Raw genomic sequence first — 19,973 nt, forward strand, 5'->3', positions numbered from 1 at the left:
AATACAGGATCCCACCCCAAAATACTCTCTAAAACCTGTCGAAACTTGATGTCGAAACTTGTACGGAAAAGTCCTTGGTTTCCTCGAAATTTCTCAAGTTTCCACCCAAGTTTCCCATTTTCAACTGGTCGAAACTTGAGTTTCCCTCGAATTTTTTACCATGCTCGGGATTTTTCAAAATATTAATTAATTCCCTTAAATTTTGGATTTTTTATATTAATTTTTTATATTTTTCCACTTTTTTCTCTTTTCACATGTGAAATGTCACTATTCCCCCCCCCCCCCCAAAATATTGAGAACAAATTTTAAATAACTCCTCAATTCCTATTTATTGTCCCCACTTCTCTCTCACATATTTTCTTCTTATTTATTCTCATCTCTTTCTATAAATGTGGATTAAAGAAAATTTTTGAAAAAAAAATATTATTAGATATTCAAAATGTCATTTATAATTAGAAACTAACTCCTCAATTCATATATTCTCTCATATCTCCTCTCTCCTCTCTCCTATTTTTTTCCTATTTATTTTCTTATGTTTCTTTCTTCCTATTTATTATTCCTTTTTTAGAAAAACGTGGGTTAAAGAAAATTTGGAAAAAAAATCTTCCCTACAATTAGGTACTCTTTTTATTTCTCAATTTATTTATTATTATTATTTTTATATTTTTTATTCTTTGTTTCTTTATTTTGTCTACAATTTTTGCTATTTGATTTTATATTATAAATAAAATGTCTATAGTTAATAAGGTAACTAAGTACCATTGGTTGCATTTCTTACCTTAAAAAAAAATATTTGGTTTGCATTTGACATTTTAAGGTTGAAGCTATGTGTTTTTTTTTTTTTGTATGGATGCTTTAATTTATCTATATCTTGTTGAAAAAAACTGTCATTATCAATTATTTACTTATTTTTATCAAATATGTGTGGGCCCCATAAAATATATGTGAGTTTATTCCTTAATATAATAAAATAATTCATACGTGGGACCCTCAATGGGTCTTAAGGACCCATACAATATGTGTAGCGAAAAACCATTAGTGCTTTCCCAATTTGGAGTTCCATTCTTTGCCCCCCCCCCATATTGAATCCTAGTTCCGCCCCTGGACATAAGTAATAAATTTTGTTGGGTAATATGTGATTTGGTGTATAAACTCATTAGCTTTGCTTCCTACTATGTAAAACTCAATGGCTGCCCCTTTTAATGGTTTTCAAGATCTCGTGGGTTGCGTTAGGGGGTTGCCCCTTAAGCCCTTACCTCTTTCTCCTTATATGAGGTTTTATCCTGATTCTTGAAAAAATATAGAACCTTAAATTTGTTTAAGGGGATTAAAATTGCCCTTGCCGCCTTTGAAATCTCACACTTCTTTTATGCGGATGATACCTGTAGAGCAAAAGTTGAGGATGTTTTATCTATAACGGATGTGTTGGAACTATTCTCCAATGTAACAGGCCAGTGAATTAATTTTGAAAAGAATGGTGCTTTCTTTAGCTGTAATGTAGATCCCAATATAAAAAATTGGATCTTCTCGATTCTTAGCATTTCATAAATGAAAAAGGATGCGTTGTATTTGGGTGCAAACCTTTTCTATGAAAAGGCTAGATGTAAAAATCTTAATTTTCTATTCGGGAAGACCAACAAAAGATTTGCAAATTGGAAAGCTATTGTGCTATCTTATGCGAGAAGATAAGTTCTCATTAAATCCATGTTGCAGCCTTTAGCTGTTTACCAAATGCTGTGTTTTATTTCCCTTCTCTTTTTGTAGGAAAATTGATTATATTTGCCAAAAGTTTTGGCTATAGAATCCTTCAAAGAATAAGCAGCTTATTCTCATTGGCTGTGATAAGTGCTCCCAGCCCAAATTTGAAGGAGGTCTTGGCTTCAAAAAATTGGAAGATGTTAATTATGCTTTATTGCTTAAGCAAGGATGGAGACTCCTTAATGGGCATGAGAGCTTATGGGCTTCAACATTTAAGGCCAAATATTTTTCAAAGACCCCTATTTTCAACCCAAAAGTTCGTAAGAAAAAGGGATCTTGGCCTTGGAATAGTATATGTAGTGTTATTTCCCAGCTTGAGGGGATGGTTAAAAGAATGATTTGATATGGAAATGAAACTTCTCTTTGGTTTGATCCTTGGCTCCTTGAGGGCACCTCTACTATCAAGGAATACTAACATACCTCTATCTGGGTGCCAGAAACAACGGTAGCACAGATGGTTCGAAATCTAGATTTCAATAGGGAGTATCTCTCAACTTTTAACCCTCCTAGCTGTATTTTCTCCCATTTTTATTTAACACCATCACACGACAGATGGATATAAAAAATCTCTTCCAATGACGAGTTATCTACTAAGTTGGCGTGATGAGCAATGCAAAGACATAACAAATTGCAATAACTTCAAAGATTGGGGAAATTCTTCTGAAAACTCCCCATCCACCTGAAATTTAAATTTTCTTTTGACGTCTATTGACTACAATACTGTCAGTTAAGTTTATTCTATCCTGATGGACGGAAATTGATATTGTTTGCAAACTATGCGGAGATAAGATAGAGACTCTTTGGCATGTTTTCTTTTCGTGCCAATGGACCGAAAGGATCTGGGCGGTAGGGCCTCTGGGACTCATAACACAATTTATGAATACATAATCTTTTCTCCACTTATGTGCCTCCATGCTAGTTGACACACAACTACATACAGGAGTAACTTAGTGGTTTTTCTCTAGTTTTATTATTACGTGTTGCCCTTTATGGGTAAGAAACTAGAAAGGAATCTTGTGGTGTTTAATAAACAAAAACCTAATCCATATGGAGTTTTGAATAATATTTGTAGATGGAACAATGAAGCCCATTTTGTGAATCTCTACTCCAGATCTACCCTAGTCATCCCCTAAACACAACCCCACAATACATGAAGGAGCATTTCACATTTATAATGACTCACCTATCTCATTCTATGCAGGGATTTCTAATGAATTTTTAAAGGACGCAGGCTGGAGTATGGGGATTTGCGTGGATGGCAAAACAATCACTATTTTGTTGCAATAAACAAAGGATTGAAATTAGCTAAGGAAACAAACATTTCAGTAACACAAATTTGGTGCAATGATGATAGAATCACAAGCCTTATTCCCAAGTCTCCAACAACAATATGGCCTCTACAACACTTGAAGACGCTTCTGGACCTAGCAACAAAGTTGAAAGATGCCAAGTGCTCCAAATTCAAATCCCCCATAGTCCTGGATGTTTTTGTTAAAATGGCAACGCTAAAAAACACAATCTAGGCCATAATGCTAGAACTAATTTGGACCTTTGTTTTGATGTTGACCTAAATACCAAAGACATCTTGGACGAATGTACTTTTGCTAATGGTTTCTTAAGGTTATTTATGTTTTTCTTGTTAAAAAAAAATTTTACTTGAAATTTCACCATATGTCACCCTATCTTGAAAACATACCAACTAATCTATTTTCACCCTTTTTTATTTTTACCTTCCCCTTGGCTTGTGGTGTGCACTTTGCAATGGTCTTGCTGATTACCTTTTTTTTCATTTTTTTTGAAAGTTTTAGGATATACTCAAGGTCTCTTGACCTTCACTCTTTTACCGATGAACCCATATGTGGGCCTCCGGTTGCTATGATTGGTTTGGTGATGACAAAAACAAAAAAAAAGTATCTCACCTATGTTCTTTAATTCTTATGCTTATCACAAAAATATATCTACATTTGAGTTTTTACTTTTGGTTTTGACCTTAGGTTTGAGTTCTTCATGCCTCAAATCTCAATATGGTGCATTGGATATCGATTTTTCTTGATATGGAGTGTCAACAATGGCATGAAGTACTCGACCATTGACACATCTAAATAGAAAGCTAAAGGGGAAGGAATTCATGAGTAGTTGAACGTGAGGATAGAATGATTTCAAAATTAGGTGATGAGGTGTTGAGTTTGTTCACTTCAACCTCTAATTTTCTACATAATTAGTATTGCGAGCAGCCATGCAAGGTGCACACCACCATTGGCCACGATACAAAATTACAATCTCTTTACCGAGAATGAAAAATTTGTTAAAAGAAAATTGAAAAGATAGACAGAAGGAATTTCAAATGTACACAAAGTCCCAAATGATACGGTAAAAGGTACGTGTAGATTAAAAATATATATAATATATACGAATACATTGAGAAAAATATTGAATTATTACTTGAATAACTACATCAAATCCTTCCCCATCCGGGTCACCCCGAGGAAAAAACATAGAATGTTCAAAAAAGTATGATATTCAACAATTTTTTTGGTGAAACAACAATAGCCAATTTCATATATATATATATATAGTAAATTTGAGATATTCCAAGAGATGATGATCAATTATATCTGTTAGTGTCGGCAACTGGTTAGATCACACAGGCTTGGGGACTCAATTGAACCTGAATCTGCCAAGAAATCAAGTAAAGTCAAAGTAGGCCAATCGTATTGATTAGTGGGTCACCTTTGATGCTCGAGTCAGATTGTGAGAAACCCCAGTGAATTAGGGTTTTGTGAACTTAATGAATGCAAGGGAGTTAGGATTGACAATGAGTAGTGTGTATTGTTGCTTGACTTTAGGTTTAGGGTGGCATGCAAGCACCAAGTGCATGACCCAAAACTTGTTTGATGGTCCAGTAGCGGCTTCACACCAGACTAGGTCAAACCTCTGGCTCAGTGAGTTTATATACGAGTCGATTTCCAATCGTTTAAAATTTTCGGAAATTTAAACTTTGATGTGAATGATATCGGATCGGTCTAGATTTATTATTATTATTATTGGTTTTTCGGTTAGAAGGTTCCTTCGTCTTCACCTCCACGCCCAAACTTCTGCATTTTCTTTTTTTCTTTCTTGATGACTGATTGATTTTACTCTGGTGGAACTGTGGACGTTGCCGAGTAACGAATATAGAATTCTATTCAGGGACGGGGAAGGGCGATGCATCGCAACGCACGCAGAACGATCAAACGGGTTTCCGTTCTTCTCTTCGTTGCTCTCTTCTTTCTTTCTGCAACTGCGCGCCCTTTTGTTCTCCTTCTCACTAAAGAGGACCTCAAAGAGAATCCTCCCTCTTCCACCGACGACGAGTCTTCTAATGGTGAATTATCGGATTGGGAAGAGTTCGGCGATTCCGATGCTAAATCCGAAGACGAACTCGATCCAGGTTCATGGCGTCCCATCTTCGAGCCCGACTCCACGTCAGATACCTCTCTGGCGAACGAAAACGAATCCCTGTATTACTCTGGCATCCGCAAGATGGTTGCCTCCGTAAGCTCCGGTGAACCTAGATTGATGGAGGAAGCAAATTCGGAGATCGAGGCTGCTGCGGTTGGTGGATTCCCTCATGCGCAGTCGGCTTTGGGGTTTCTCTATGGAACGGGTCAATTGAAAGAGCAGAACGGAGCCAAGGCTTTTCTCCATCACCACTTCGCCGCGGATGGTGGTAACATGCAGTCTAAGATGGCCCTCGCATACACATATTTGAGACAGGATGTACGAAAATCCTTACCATGAGGAGAGAGAGAGAGAGAGGAGAGTTTCTGTTTCTGTTTCTGTTTGACCAAATTATTAGCTGTTTATGCTTGGTTGCTTGCTTGCAGATGTATGACAAGGCTGTGAGTCTTTACGCAGAATTAGCGGAAGCGGCAGTTTCGAGCTTTCTGATTTCCAAGGATTCGCCTGTGATTGAACAAGTTAGATTACATAATGGCGCCGAGGAAAACAAAGAGGCATTGCGAAAGTCACGAGGGGAAGACGATGAGGACTTCCAGATCACTGAGTATCAGGCATTAAAGGGGAACGCCGGGGCTATGTACAAAATTGGGATGATCTATTATTTCGGATTGAGGGGTGTGAGGCGTGATCATTCAAAGGCATTAACGTGGTTTTTGAAGTCTGTGGAGAAGGGGGAGCCTAGGTCCATGGAGCTTCTTGGAGAAATATATGCCAGGGGAGCTGGGGTTGAGAGGAACTACACCAAGGCGCTCGAGTGGCTTACATTGGCATCCAAACAACAGCATTTTTCCGCTTATAATGGTATGGGCTACTTGTATGTTAAAGGCTATGGAGTGGAAAAGAAGAACTACACAAAAGTAAGTCGACGTTGCTATTTTTGTGGTCTTCTATTCTTAGGTTGAATTTACTCTGCATTCATCGCTTACATTGAAATTTCAATCTTCTTTGAACTGTCTTCGTTGAGTGAGCTGCCTTTATATTCATTAAGCTTGTTAGTGGCTGCCTAGACGATGCATATCTTGGGGCTTCCATATGTTATCTGATACTACTTACGCTAAGAAAGCGAATCAAGAATATAAAGCTGGAATGTTATGTAAATTAGTCCCAAAACTAAAGAAGAAAGGACAAATTTTCTAATGCAAGGCTGGGTACAGAGTAACCCCATCCAAATCCACCCACGATAAGGTCCAAATGACCCAACAGTTGAGGTTAACAACCCGCAGCTAAACAGGGGTCTACTGCAACTCTGTAGCAGAGGTATTTGATCAGAAATTACTCAACTCACCAGCGTCTGTGAGTCTCAAATGGAGCCTGAATCTCTGTCTGAGTTTAGCGCTGTTACTGGTGAAGCATTGCTGAAAGTGTCAGGTTAATTTAATCTCTAAATTCAGAGATATCTGTAGGCCTCTCACCTCACTGCATCTCACAGCATTGTATTGTGCAAAGCAAAACATCATTCATCTTCAAATCTGTCCTTGGGCCCCACAGAGTCCTTTAGAAGCATTGCCACTTAAGAAAATATGGGCTCTCCGCTCAAGATCTGAAAAATATTTAGCTGCTGGCTCAATATGGCAAAATCCAACCATGAATTGGGCCTAATATTGGTCCAATTTATGGAGTTGGAGGTTGGACTTCATCATTTACTGCCCAAAAACCATAATATGTCAGTTGTAGACTTCCAGTGTATGAATTCCTTATATATTCATATTCAATTTCAAAGAATGGCAGATACATTGAGCCAAGTATTGAGGTAGTTGATTTGAGGCATTATTATACTTCTGTTGATTTATGCTTCAAATTGATCACCCAAATTATTAATCGATCATCCAAATTATTAATCGTTCTGATGTTCTTTGAGCCCTTTTCACCTACTTGGTTTAGATTGAGTGATTCTGTCAAAATCTAAAATGCTTGTGATTTTAAAGCTAATTTCTGTTTTTGTAGGCTAAAGAATACTTTGAGAAAGCTGCAGACAACAAAGAGCCTGGTGGTCATTATAACTTGGGGGTGTTGTATCTAAAAGGGATTGGTGTTAAAAGAGATGTTAGATTAGCGTGCAATCTTTTCATCACTGCAGCCAATGCTGGACAGCCAAAAGCATTTTACCAATTGGCAAAAATGTTCCATACAGGTGTTGGCCTTAAGAAGAATCTTCCTATGGTAAACATATTCAACTTTTCTTTAGGGAGTGCTTTCATGTTCATAATATCCTTTTCTTCTTGACCAAATTTGTGCAATTACTTTTTTATGTGTTCTTTTTATCAGTTTTGGCCAAGCTTTTTCGTGTTTCCCTTTCTTTGATAAAAAAATAAAATGATAAATAGTTTGTTGATGTAATGTAGGAGTGGTAGTGAATAGCACAAGCCTCAGAAGACTAGGGCCAAGACCTAGTCTTAGACTAGTTTTCCTATCTATTTTTATTCTAAGTCTAAATAGGAATATAACTAATTAAAAAGAAATAAAAGGACTCAAACAAGGATTAGGGATTCTAGCACTAATGCTAGATTGAGAGGGGTTTTGTCTCTCTCACAAGACCCCCTCAAGTTGGGACATCGATATCATGCATGCCCAACTTTGGTCAAATTATGATGAAACATATATCCACATAACCTTTTGTTGAAGATATCTGCTACTTGATCTTCAAACTTCACAAATGGCATACAAATTATGCCGCTTTCCAACTTCAATTTTATAAATTATTTGCCAATCTCCACATGCCTGTCAATAAAAGGAGGACTTAGACAAAGACTAGGAGATGGATTTTTTTTAATGAGAGACTAGGAGAGGGATTTAATCCCTTCGATACTAACACTAGTGCTAGATGGAGAGGGCTTTGTCCCTCTCACAACATATACACATGATTAAAATGACCGAATGGCAAACTTAGAAGCATCTTTCCATAGTATGCTGATGGACTTAGATTTCAAAAGACTGATTGAAATATGAATGGAAGTACTCTTAAGCTCATTGTTTACTACTCGCTTTTATCACTTCCATATCATGAGATATCTGTCTCTTCTTGTCTTGTCGCCCCTTTTTTCTGGAACTCTGTTCAAGGGCGATCGTAGATTGACAGCCAAGGCAGCCATACAGTAGCAGTGAGACAATCATTTAAGTGACTGATTGGAAGGATGAAGTAGTTCTGGTTTTGAAGGATGAAGGAAATGTAATTACAAAAGTATCTCTTAGTAACCAGTGATTCGCCTTGAACCAAAACCTGTTTTATGACCTGTTTGTTTCTGTCTGGTGTCTAGATTGGTCTATGACAATGTTGCTTGACTATCTTTGTTGGACGGCACAACTCGTTAGCGGAAAACGAGACGAACAACCAGACCACCAAGGGAAAACACAGGAAAAACGAAGCAAACCAAACCCAACAAACCAAGACCAAGAACCAACACCCGGAGCAGGAACAGCCAACCAAAAAAAAGAACAAACCAAACAGAGCAGACCAGAGCCCACCGCACGCCAGGAAAACGCCGAAAAGAACCAAGGAAACAAGCCAGGGAAAAAAGGAACACGGAAACCGAAAGACAAGAACAAGGGACACCAAGGAAAGAGACAGGCACGACAGCTTGCGGGACGGGGCGAGGGCAACCGGGGGAACAGCCAAAAAGCGCAGGACCCAAGGGAAAGGAGGAAGGACAAACAAAACAAACACCAGGAGCCAGAACGAGGACACCCACCCCCGCGGGAAAAACAAAACAAGGGGAAACGAAGGAAAAAGAAGGAGAAAAGGGAAACAACGAAAGACAAAGAGGGCGGCCGGCCCAAGAGGCGACGGGGGAGAGAGGCAGGCCAGGCAAAAAGCACCGCAACCCCGACGGACAGGAGGAGGGGGGAGGGGGGGGGGGGCGGGCAACCCAAAACAGGGGGGACGAGAGGGCAAAAGCAACAAGGAGGAGACCGACAACCCGGGGGAGAGGAAGGGAGAGGAAAGGACCGCGGCGGGGAAGAACAGACGGCAGAGAACACAAGCAGCAAAGGGGGGAACAAGACAACGCAAGAGACCAAAGGAGAGGGAGCAGAAGGAAAACGAAAGCAAGAGAGCGGGGAAGAACCAAAGGAGGGAAAAACAAAAAAAACAAACACCGAAGAAACAGCCCCCACCAGCGCAGAGAAGAGAGGAAGAAAGGACGGGGGAACAAAGGGGAGCCACCGAAAAAACAAGGAGCAACAAAACCCCGAAGAAAACAAAAACAAGGGAAAAGGGGGAACAAAAAGGAAGACCAAAGGAAGAGGGGAAACCAAGGGGGCCGGGGCAACGGAAAAGGGGGGCCGGGAAAAGGGGGGGGGAAAAAAGAAACAAAAAGGGGGGGAAAAAAAAGGGAAACGCGTAAAGGGGGGTTTGTGCAAATCTTTTAATCTTTTAGCTCTATAGAATCAACAAATCCAAACTCAAATGCAATTGGCCTTACCTGAGTTTTCTATCTAATAACAGTTGGAGGGACTTATTTAGCGATTTGGTGTTAATAGTGTAATATTTATTTTCTCCCCTAGAGAGATAGCTAGGTGGGAGATAGTCTCCCGTTATGATCTACTTCTGTTCCTGTGGGAGTTTTTTGTTCCTATTGAAATACGTGCCACTTCATTCTTGGTGGTTAGTGTTGAATGAACGATTTTATTTGAGTGTGGATCCAAGGATTGGCCTTGGGTTGTTTCCTATCCTTCCTGAGTGGCTCTCTTTATTCCCCCCCACCCCTCTTCTTATTCCTCTTTCTTCTTTCTTTTTCGGTCATGGCAATAACAGCGAACACAGAGGCTGTTTTCTATCCCTCTCAATACTCCTCTTCTCAGATCTTGATTATCTAATCTTTACCCTAGGTTGAGTGGGATACCAGAGAATCCAACCCCTTAGTTACCTCATTCTTGAGAACCAAAACTGTGACAAAGGGCAGGTCTGGATTCTTTCAGTCGAGTCTCTTTGCCGAGTACAATGTTACATTTTTCCTGCTAATGATTGCATCAGAGACCTATGCGTTGAGATTGTTCACCTAAAATTTCAGGTTGATCGGAATTCTTATGAGTGTGTCATTATTTTGGAAAGGAGAGTAGGTTATCACTGGCTGTCGTTTAGAGGTTGAAGATGACCTTGATGTACTTATCTGTTTAGAGCCAAAAGCCATCTTTTCCCAAGATACTGTTCAACTATCTTTAGGCTGCATTTGTTTGCAAAGGTGGGGTGGGAAAAAAAAAAACATTTGAGCCCCATGTGTAGTGGGGTGAGGGAGAAGGAAATGAAAGGAAAGGGTTTTCCTTTTACTTTTCCAAACTTTTTCACAAAATTCCACCAAATTTGTGGGGTTTTAAAAAGCCTTGGGGTGGAAAAGTTGGGTTGCCACCTCACTAGACAAGTTTCCTTGATTCAAGGAAGCTTGTCTCTCACTTTTCCACCCCAAGCAACCAAACAATATACACTTTTAGGAAAAGTAGAAAAAGTTTGTTTTTTTCAAGAATTTTCCCACCCCACCTTTATTCCAGCAAACAAACGCAGCCTTATATATTTGCTAGGTCTAAAAGATCCTAATTATATGATACGAGTCTTGGATATGAAAACTGTTAGACATATGAGATATTATGATGTAACATGATAGGGGGACTGTTTTTTAGTTTATAATGATTATTTCCTACCTTAAGTTGTGCCCAACTGCCCATACGTTTTCATGGTATTTACATCTTGCCATTGAATGTTTTCCCCTTCCAAGTTTGTGCGTAGTTTTTTTTGGGTGTTCCTATTTTGTGATTTCTCATAATTATGTTCATTGCCACTACCTTTTTAGTTCTGTAAAATTTTCAAATTTCCCTTTCTTTTCCTTTATTTACTAATAATCCCTTGAAATTTGGGCAAAAAAGATAGCCCCTTGAAAACAAATCCAGTTTATTACAATTTCATATCGCCGTTATTTCTTTAAGTTGGGTCAATTTGCTGATTTTGTAAGCCCATAAGTTACCAAAAATGGGTTTGGAATCCAAGATTTATGTTATCTTTTGGGGTATTTGCTTGGACTCAGCCAATAATGGAACTGGATTGGTGGATTAATTACTATGATGGCGTTGTCTTACTCTTATGAATCAGTTGTGGATTTTATTGGTTAGTGTGAGTGTTAATTGAATATATATAGGGCTTTTCTTTTGAATTTTGGTCTTCTTTGGTCACGTGTAATGCTACACGTGAGGGGGAGATTGAAAATGTTTATAACAAGCAAAGTAAATTGTGTGAGATTTTTTTTAATGGATTTTATACACTCAAGAGTGAGTCTAATTGTTATTGGTGTGCCTTCCTTGGAATAGGCTTTTGTGTAGCCATGGGAGCTGTACTTTTATGAAATATTTGTGTACCTGTGAGAGTTGCTCTTATTATAAAAATCTTGTGTAACCATGGGAGCTGCACTTTTGTGTAGCCATGGAGTTGCACTTTTATGAAAATTTTTTGTGCAGACATTAGATATGCAAGTTTATGGACTTTGATGTACCCATTAGATGCTACATTTGGTGAAGTTTTCTATAGCCATTAGGTGATACGTTTGATAGACTTTTATGTTGCTGTCAGGGTGAAGGAAAAATTGGTGAAATATTGCCGAAATTTGGTGATATTTTGCCAGTTTGACAACTAGCAGAAAAAGGGGGCGAAATTAGATTTGCAATGGTGATTTCTCGATATCCCACGATATTTTGGCGATTTCTCGCGATACTTTTTGGCGAAATTTTGCTCAAATTTTCCAGAGCTTTTCTCTTATGTTTCTTGCATTCTTGCTTTATTTTGCTTTGATTTCGACATTGATGCAACGTGCGCGAAGAACAAAGAACTCTAGGAACTCTAGTAAACTGAAAATTGTTATTCAAAAGTGGGAATCTCCTTACTAGATAACAATGATATGTATATATAGCTAAGAAACCCTAAAAATATTAGGAAAATAAAAGAAAGCTAAATGACTCAAAATTAGAAACCCAAATCTAACTAGGAAACTAAAAGCTGCCCTAATACCCATTAAACAATGGAATTTAACAGTCAAAATGACACACACTATAGAGCTTTTTGAGCCATTTATTTTGATATGTTTTGGGTCCCGTAACTCCTCCTGGATTAAATGTTATGGCTGTTTGAATATTTATCGTAAAGTCGGGTATGTGCCAATTAAGAACACTCATTTAGGTGATGTTTTAGGCTAACATGGCACTCCTAGTGTCTTAATTGACATCAGATAGGCTACACACAAAATTTCAGTCCAAAATGACCTCCAATGCCCCCCGAAATTGGGGGTCAAAATCATATTCAAACTGGGCAAAATATCGCCAAATTTCATTGTTTAAAAAATTTACCGAAATTTCGCACCTTGGTTGCCATAGGGTGTTGCATTTTGTGACCTTCATTGGGAAGGGTGTTTGATGTCGTCGTTAGGTGCTGCATTTTATTTCTTGGGAAGATATGGATTTATGACAATTGATTGGAGTGTTGCTTTGAGCTTGCTGGTGTTTGGTTGCTACAAGGTTCAACACTAACTTGTGTTCCCTTTAAAATTTATCCTTATTTGTCTAAGTTGGAGCTTTCCTTGTGTATACTCCGGCTTGTGGGGAATGTTAGAGATATGAGATGAATATGAGATATTATGTTGTAACAAGATAAAAAGGTTCCCTTATCGTGGTTTCCTTGTTGCTTTAGGTCTTCACTTACCAATGTCCTAGTCGTAGTGAGTTTCTTGCTCAGCTTTTGGCTTAATTAACGAGTTCCTTGTTTAGCTTTTGGTTTAATTAGATAAGAGTTAGGAGTTATGTTCCTTATCTAATTCGATTTTGGTTTATTATAAATACTAGTTGAACACCATGTGCAGATGCACGTAGGTTCTTGATGTTTGTTTAACAATTATAGCTTAAATATTGATGTAACCAGCCAAGGACAGCCCAAGAAGGGCCCTGAAAGAGGGCCCAGATCCACCCATTCTTTGAGGCAAGCCTTGGGGGCCAAACCAACAAAAGCGTATTTTTATCATTTTTCTACCCTTGGATTAAGTCCTCAGTAGCTGGGATTAATCCAGTTAATTTTGAGAGTCCTTTTTCTGTTTTCCCTTTGTTATTCGGAGTCCCAATTCGAAAGTTATGTGAGAGTTTCAGTTTGAGTTGGAGTGAGTTTGTTTCACTTGGTCAAGTTAGTTATTTGAGTACTTGTTTAGCAAGTAATTGAAGTAAGTTAGTTTTCTTAGAAGAGTCAAGTAGGAGTCTAATTCCTTTCTATAAGTACCAATAAAGTCTTGTAAAGGAATTCAGTTTCGATTGATGAAGGAAATTATGATTTGATAAATAGACTTGAGAGAAAGTTGTGGAATCCCAAGGTGTGACCTGCAGCTGGATATGTTGCCTTTTTGCGATTAAGCTCTTCTTGCCCCTTTTCAAGCTTCAGCAACCATCTACTCGAAGCCATCCAAGTATGTACAGCCCTCCCCCTCCCCCATTGCAACCGTTGCCTCTTTTTCCCTTCCCCTTCTTCCTGCAATAGCAGCACGCCTCCCCCTCTGTTAGACCCACCTCCCCAGCTTTATACCCCCCTATCCACTTCCCTTAGGTCGCCCCACCCCTATGATAGTAAGCTGCAGTTATTCCCCAAGTAATTTCCATTTTTTGGATGGGCTGAAATACAATGAGACATTTTTCGTTTGAAAATAATGTTTGTAGGAGAGAAATATGGGAAGTGACAATAAAGAGAAAATAGATGCTATGGAGGATTAGGATTTAGCTATTTTTCTCACTTTCTTGAGTTTTTTTTTAATAATAAAATATTGGGCAAATTTTTGGGATGGGATGAAATCATGGAATGTAATGAGAGGTTTTTTTTTTTATTGGAGATAGTATTTATAAGAGAAAAATAAGGGAGGTGACTATTTGCGAAAAGACATAAGGTTTGAAATAAGTGGGTATTAGTGAAGACGTATACCTGTTGGGCAGGACTAATGCTAGGAAACAAACATGTTAAAGTCAAGCGCAGGTGTGTTAAGAGATGCAACTGTTGATATAGATAGGGGTATTTTGGGCCAGTGAAAGAGTATACCAAACTAAAAGTGAATTTGTACTTTTATATAGTAGTAGTATGATAGTATGATATGATATAATTGTAGGATATGTGTTGAGTGGTGTGTAGATTCTATCTTCCAGTCCCATTCAGCAGTAGTTCTCTCCTTTTCTTCTCTCTACCCAGTATTGGTTACAAATCCTGTGATTGTTTACAAAAACCATCTTGTGACGTGTGCTGGAGTACACTATCATATGTTTTAATGTGATGAAAGCTTGATATTACTCCAGCATTTAAGGTGGAATAATTGAAGAACACATGACATGTTGATTAGAAGAGGAATTACCAAGGAATGACTTCAGGGTTTGACATTACTGAAGCATTTAGGGTGGAATTGTTGTAGACATAAAGGTCATGTTGATTGGAAGAACTACTGAAGATGGAATTCAGAGCTTGATATTATTCAAGCATGCATGCAAGGTGGAATTATTGTGACATAATAGAAATGTTGATTGGAAGAACTACTGAGGACGAACTTTTGCAAACTTAAGCTAGTCGTCCAAGGTCTTGCAAGATAAAAGAGCTTGGGGCGCATTTGGTAATGGGCTAAGGAACAGATTTTGGTGTTCTTTCGTTCTCAGAATGCCGAAAATCACACCAAAAAGCATTTGGTAAAATGGGTTGTCCTTTCGTTTTTAGAAAACAAACCGGTTTAATTTTCATGTCTGAGAAGGCTTTTTGCAAAACAATTTTAACTTGTTTCGTTGTTCTCAAAAACAAAAAACATGTCTCAAAATTATGCACAAAAGAGGGACACTCAACACAAATTTCATTCATACACTTCTAACTCCTTCCCACCTTCATAAGATTTTATTTTTATTTTTATTATTATTATTTTTTTAAAAGTCCAAATGTTCTCAACACAAATTTTACCAAACGTTCAAAATTGTGCTCAGCCAATGTTCTTTGATAAAAATGCTAACCATGGAAAAAAACGCATGGTTTTTTTTTTTCGCCCCCCCCCCCCCCCCCCCCCCCCCCCCCCCCTCCCCCCCCCCCCCCCCCCCCCCCCCCCTTTCCCGTAGAAAACAATTCTTGGAAAGAACACCGTTCTTTGAAATACAGTTGACAAACACGCACCTAAAGTTGCATCAAGCTAGAGAATCTTTTGAAACAAAAAATTAGGATTGAGACTAAATGATTTATCATTTTAATCCTAATGTGCATGATCCTTGATATGAAATATGCACAAAGAAAATGACTTCAAATCAGAAGGACTAAAAAGGAAAACCCAGAAACTAGATGGTTTTGACTTAGAATTATGTTCAAGTTGCTGATCAGTCTTCCTTGTGGACTGACAGTTGAGCGAGCATAAGTCAGCAATTTAAGAGGATTCTAAGTCAACTTGGGTGGTCAATTGTGCTTATATAAAGTTATTGATAGGAGGACTTGATATTGAATCCCGAAAGAGAGAAATTTGTAAAAATCTTACTCATTTTAAAAGTGGACTGTTCTGTTGAAATTTTGGCTTTTCTTTCATGTGGCAACATGCATCCTGAAGTAGGCAAACAAAGCTTATAGAAAATATTCAGTGTTTTGGCCAAAATTTCTAGGTTTCAGTTGTCTTGACAGCTTGGTTGGGAATTGAGATACCAAAATTAATATGAGATTAGATTGGGGTTAACCTATTCCCAGAATTCCCACTAAAACAAAGTAGTTATATGGAAGCAAAAATGCTCCTACTGCAGGTGGAGACAAAGGGTTAAAACTAGAAAATTGCTGATTCTAGAGCCTTTAGGTCCCCATCCAGTAAATGCTGTAGTCTCAATAGGATTGAGGGTCAAGTACTGGATCTTAAATCAGAACCAGCCCTGTTTTAGGGTTTCAGGTGTTAGAGCATGAAAAAGAAAATAGGATTAGGTTCAGGTTTCATGTACTAATGCTGGTTCCTCTTCCATAGTGACATGAAAGGAAATCAAGATACTTCCATACTGGATATGCTGTAGGTTGATCTTTAATCTGAAGGCAATGAATGGGTGAAAACAAAAAAAGGAATTCTAGGAGGAAGTTTTTAGGGTATGAATTATGATTACGAGTACTTACCTTCCAAAATAAACAAAACGAAGCAAACAATGAGACCATGCAACATTATAACCTGCTCAGAAACGAAAAAAAACACTGCTGCTGCCAGCCATTTTCCTGAACCTATGTATGCATAATATATCCTTATAATTGAATCCTGCTTGGTTTTTCAGGCTACTAGCTTGTACAAGTTTGTTGCAGAGAGGGGACCTTGGAGTTCATTGTCAAGATGGGCTTTGGAGTCATACTTAAAGGGTGAACTGGGCAAAGCATTCCTCTTGTACTCAAGAATGGCCGAGCTAGGATATGAAGTGGCACAAAGTAATGCTGCATGGATTCTAGACAGATTTGGTGAACACAGTATGTGCATGGGAGAGGCTGGGTTATGCACGGATGCAGAAATGCATCAACGTGCACATTCTCTGTGGTGGCAAGCATCAGAACAGGGTAATGAACATGCTGCTCTGCTGATTGGGGATGCTTATTACTATGGTCGGGTATGTGTCATGCTGGTTGGCCTATCTGAGTCCAAAATGTAGAAAATTTGTTTCTGATGCTCTCCCATTTCTTGAGTTTCCGTTCATCTTAAATTTGCACTTTAAACTACAGGGTACTGAGAGAGATTATGAGCGTGCAGCGGAGGCTTACATGCATGCTAAATCACAGTCCAATGCACAAGCCATGTTCAACCTGGGCTACATGCATGAGCATGGACTTGGGCTTCCTTTGGATCTTCATCTTGCCAAGCGTTATTATGATCAAGCCCTTGAGAGTGATCCAGTAGCAAAATTGCCTGTCTCACTGGCCCTCATGAGCTTGTGGATAAGGAAAAACTATGCTGACAGCTTCCTGGTGAGGTTCTTCTTTTGTAACTTTCTTTCATTATAAAATAAATAATGATATTAGCGATGTATAGTGTTTTGAATTCCATTTGCAATTGTTTCACCTTTAGGTATTGTATGTGAATTAGGATCCAGGTTTATGCAAAGAAGATAGCATCATGGTTTTGCATTACTGATCCTTGTCTTCCATTGATATTCTGCAAATTTGAGCTCATATTGGGCTGGATAAGCAGTGCACAATTTGCTTTCCAGTTCTGAGAATTTAAAATCTTGGCTATCTTTATGGTTTAAATTATTAAAATAAAAAATAAGTATGCATAATTTATATCCCCATACATCCCATAACAGTCATCTTCATATTGAGGAAACTTGGTTTGTATCTCACATTTATTATTATTAGTTTTTTAGTAGTTGGGCCCCAGGAAGAGTTGAACTCATAACCTCTTCTATGTGAGGTCGGGGTTTTTGCCATCTGAGCAATCCCTCTGGGGTTGTAACTCATAGGTAAGGCAATGACTTAAAGGTGGAGTCAAAGAGGGAGTAATAAAACAATTTTTGCTGATGTAAGTCATTATTTAGTCTTTTTCCAATAACTTACAACCTGAACATATTCAATGATTTGATCCATAATAAATGGGTAATTTATTCCAAAGAGATGCTTTACAATTTGACTGATGAAAATGAGAGTATGAATACAACTCCCAGTGGATCAAGTTCTGAATGAACTTGAATTGCCACTATAAAGCCCAAACATTTACCAAGTTCGTTGGCAAGTAACTGTTTATCAATCTCTGCAGTATTTGATATAGTTTAATCTCGAATTATTGACCAACTCAGTTAAATTTTTCAGTAGACTTGGCTGATTAATTATTGGGATTCATTTTTCAATTCATGTTGATGCCTGAAGCCTATCGAAATAGAAAACACATCCTAAATACTTGGATGCTTTCTATTTTGTCTTTTCAGTTCAGATTGATTGATTCTTTGCCTAAAGTCTAGTTGAAATTCCTGAGTAGGCTTGGCTGACTGAATTATTTGGATTCATTTAGAGGACCCAGTTATTTGAGTTACTTGTAGCAAATATGCATTCTTTATACAGTAGAAATCCTACATTGGTGTTCAATTGAAGGGTTAATAGTTTGACCCAAAAAAGGAATGGTTTACAGCACCTTCAACTGTTTTTTAAATTGGGTCCAGTCATTGTGGACACTAGTTAGCTTTACCACTAAAAGTCTCTGCATTGCTTGATTCTGTCATTCTAAGGAGAAGTTTCATTTCAGCTGATCTATCTTTAGATTATTCTCTTGATCAGTCTTCTAAATGTTTGAATTGCTATTTATTTTTGTCTTTTCAGGTTAGATTGATTGATTCATTGCCTGAAGTCTATCCAAAAGTTGGAGCCTGGATTGATAATGTGATCATGGATGAAGGCAATGCTACAATCCTTACTCTCTTTGTCTGCCTATTGACGGTTCTCTACCTTCGCGATCGCCAAAGAAGGCATGCAGCTGCTGCCCCTGGGCAGATGCCTCTCCCAATCCAACCCAATGAGAATAATGCACCTGTTCCCAATTAGTGACGATGATGATTCTCCTTACTGGTGAAGATAGTCAGTGTGATCTACCTGTGGAAAAAATCTCCAGGGTCTGAACCATTATATTGTTACTGAAATCTTGGGAATATGGGGGTCCTCTGGAATGATTGGAGAAGGTCCAACACCTGATGGATGAGTGTAAAGTTACTAGGGGCCAAAAAGATTAATGTGAAAACTGGACCAAAAGAGACTCATCTATTGTATTGTCAATTTCATTTTAACTTGGGGGGCTCAGTTCTAAACTAATCATGTAGTACACCTTTTCCCTAACCTTGATTGTTCAGATATTTTTCCTTGGGGGTATGAAATTCATGGTTCAAAATTCTTCATAGTTTTGTGAATAAGCTGTTTTTCTCTGTTATATTTTGACAGTTTAACAAAGATTGAACCCAGAATAGTAAGATCCATACGGTGGGGGTTCCCCTCTCTGTGTGTGTGAGTTTTGTTTTTTGGAGATTAGCTAAGAAAAACAGGAAGTATGAACTTAACACTGCCGTAGGGTTCTTAACATAGTCTAATAGCCTTTGCATACAGGCAGAGGAGGTATCAACCTCATAGGATGGAGTATCCCCTACATACAAAATACAAAATAAAGTGAATGCGTTTCGGACATTGTCAGTTACCCTGTGGGTGTTTATGTGTTGGGAGAGTTCTATTCCAATTTTTACACCCCTATGGTGAGAACTCTTGTATTGACATCTTTCCTAAGTAACTTTGGGGTTTGTCATGTAATTGGGGTTTCTGTGTTACTATCTTGAGAAAAATTGGATCCTCCTCGGCTGCTAGATGGTAGATGGGGCCTAAAAAAGCTGCACTAAAGAGTTCTCAGCTGATCTTCTCCTTTGGCTTTGGTTTAAAGTTCCTAGTAGTTGAAAATGTGATTCCAAAAGAAGCATCCCATAAGCACGTTGCCAATTATCAAGGAAACCAATAAGCAATGTCATGAATGTGGTTTACAAGATCCAACTGTGTTGCGGATCATCCAGCACGGAAGGCCTATTCGGTTTAGGGCCCGAGTTATTGACCATGTTCCTCTAATTGGTTGCCGAACTCATGCTCAGTTTCTGAAAGTCTGATTACCAAAAAAAATAAAAATAAAAGAATGTGGTTTACAAGAGCTTTCGAGGATATAAATGTACTCAATAATTTTACCAAAATAATAAGTGTTGTATTGAATATAGCAACTACTAAAAGT

General features: G+C 38.3%; 1 protein-coding gene across 1 annotated transcript; it reads left to right on the forward strand.

Moving 5' to 3' along the window:
- The first annotated feature begins 4,787 nt into the window (after nt 1-4,787).
- LOC149024815 (ERAD-associated E3 ubiquitin-protein ligase component HRD3A-like) lies at nt 4,788-19,141 on the forward strand. The gene is made up of 6 exons (XM_089145009.1): nt 4,788-5,517; nt 5,625-6,116; nt 7,204-7,419; nt 16,516-16,839; nt 16,952-17,194; nt 18,539-19,141. The coding sequence occupies exons 1-6, from the start codon at nt 4,963-4,965 to the stop codon at nt 18,758-18,760; spliced, it is 2,052 nt and encodes a 683-aa protein (XP_089001135.1). The 5' UTR covers nt 4,788-4,962; the 3' UTR covers nt 18,761-19,141.
- The last annotated feature ends 832 nt before the right edge of the window (nt 19,142-19,973 follow it).

This window comes from Hakea prostrata, chromosome 2, assembly GCF_041222555.1.
Source record: "Hakea prostrata isolate BN-2017 chromosome 2, UWA_Hpros_2, whole genome shotgun sequence".
In the NCBI taxonomy this organism is placed as follows: Eukaryota; Viridiplantae; Streptophyta; class Magnoliopsida; order Proteales; family Proteaceae; genus Hakea; species Hakea prostrata.

What these genes read in the sequence shown, in the direction of transcription:
- LOC149024815 (XM_089145009.1), top strand. Translation starts at nt 4,963, where the DNA reads ATGCATCGCAACGCACGCAGAACGATCAAACGGGTTTCCGTTCTTCTC. An exon ending in ACACATATTTGAGACAGGAT is followed by an intron (nt 5,518 to 5,624) that starts GTACGAAAATCC and finishes GCTTGCTTGCAG; the next exon opens with ATGTATGACAAGGCTGTGAG. An exon ending in TTAAGAAGAATCTTCCTATG is followed by an intron (nt 7,420 to 16,515) that starts GTAAACATATTC and finishes TTGGTTTTTCAG; the next exon opens with GCTACTAGCTTGTACAAGTT.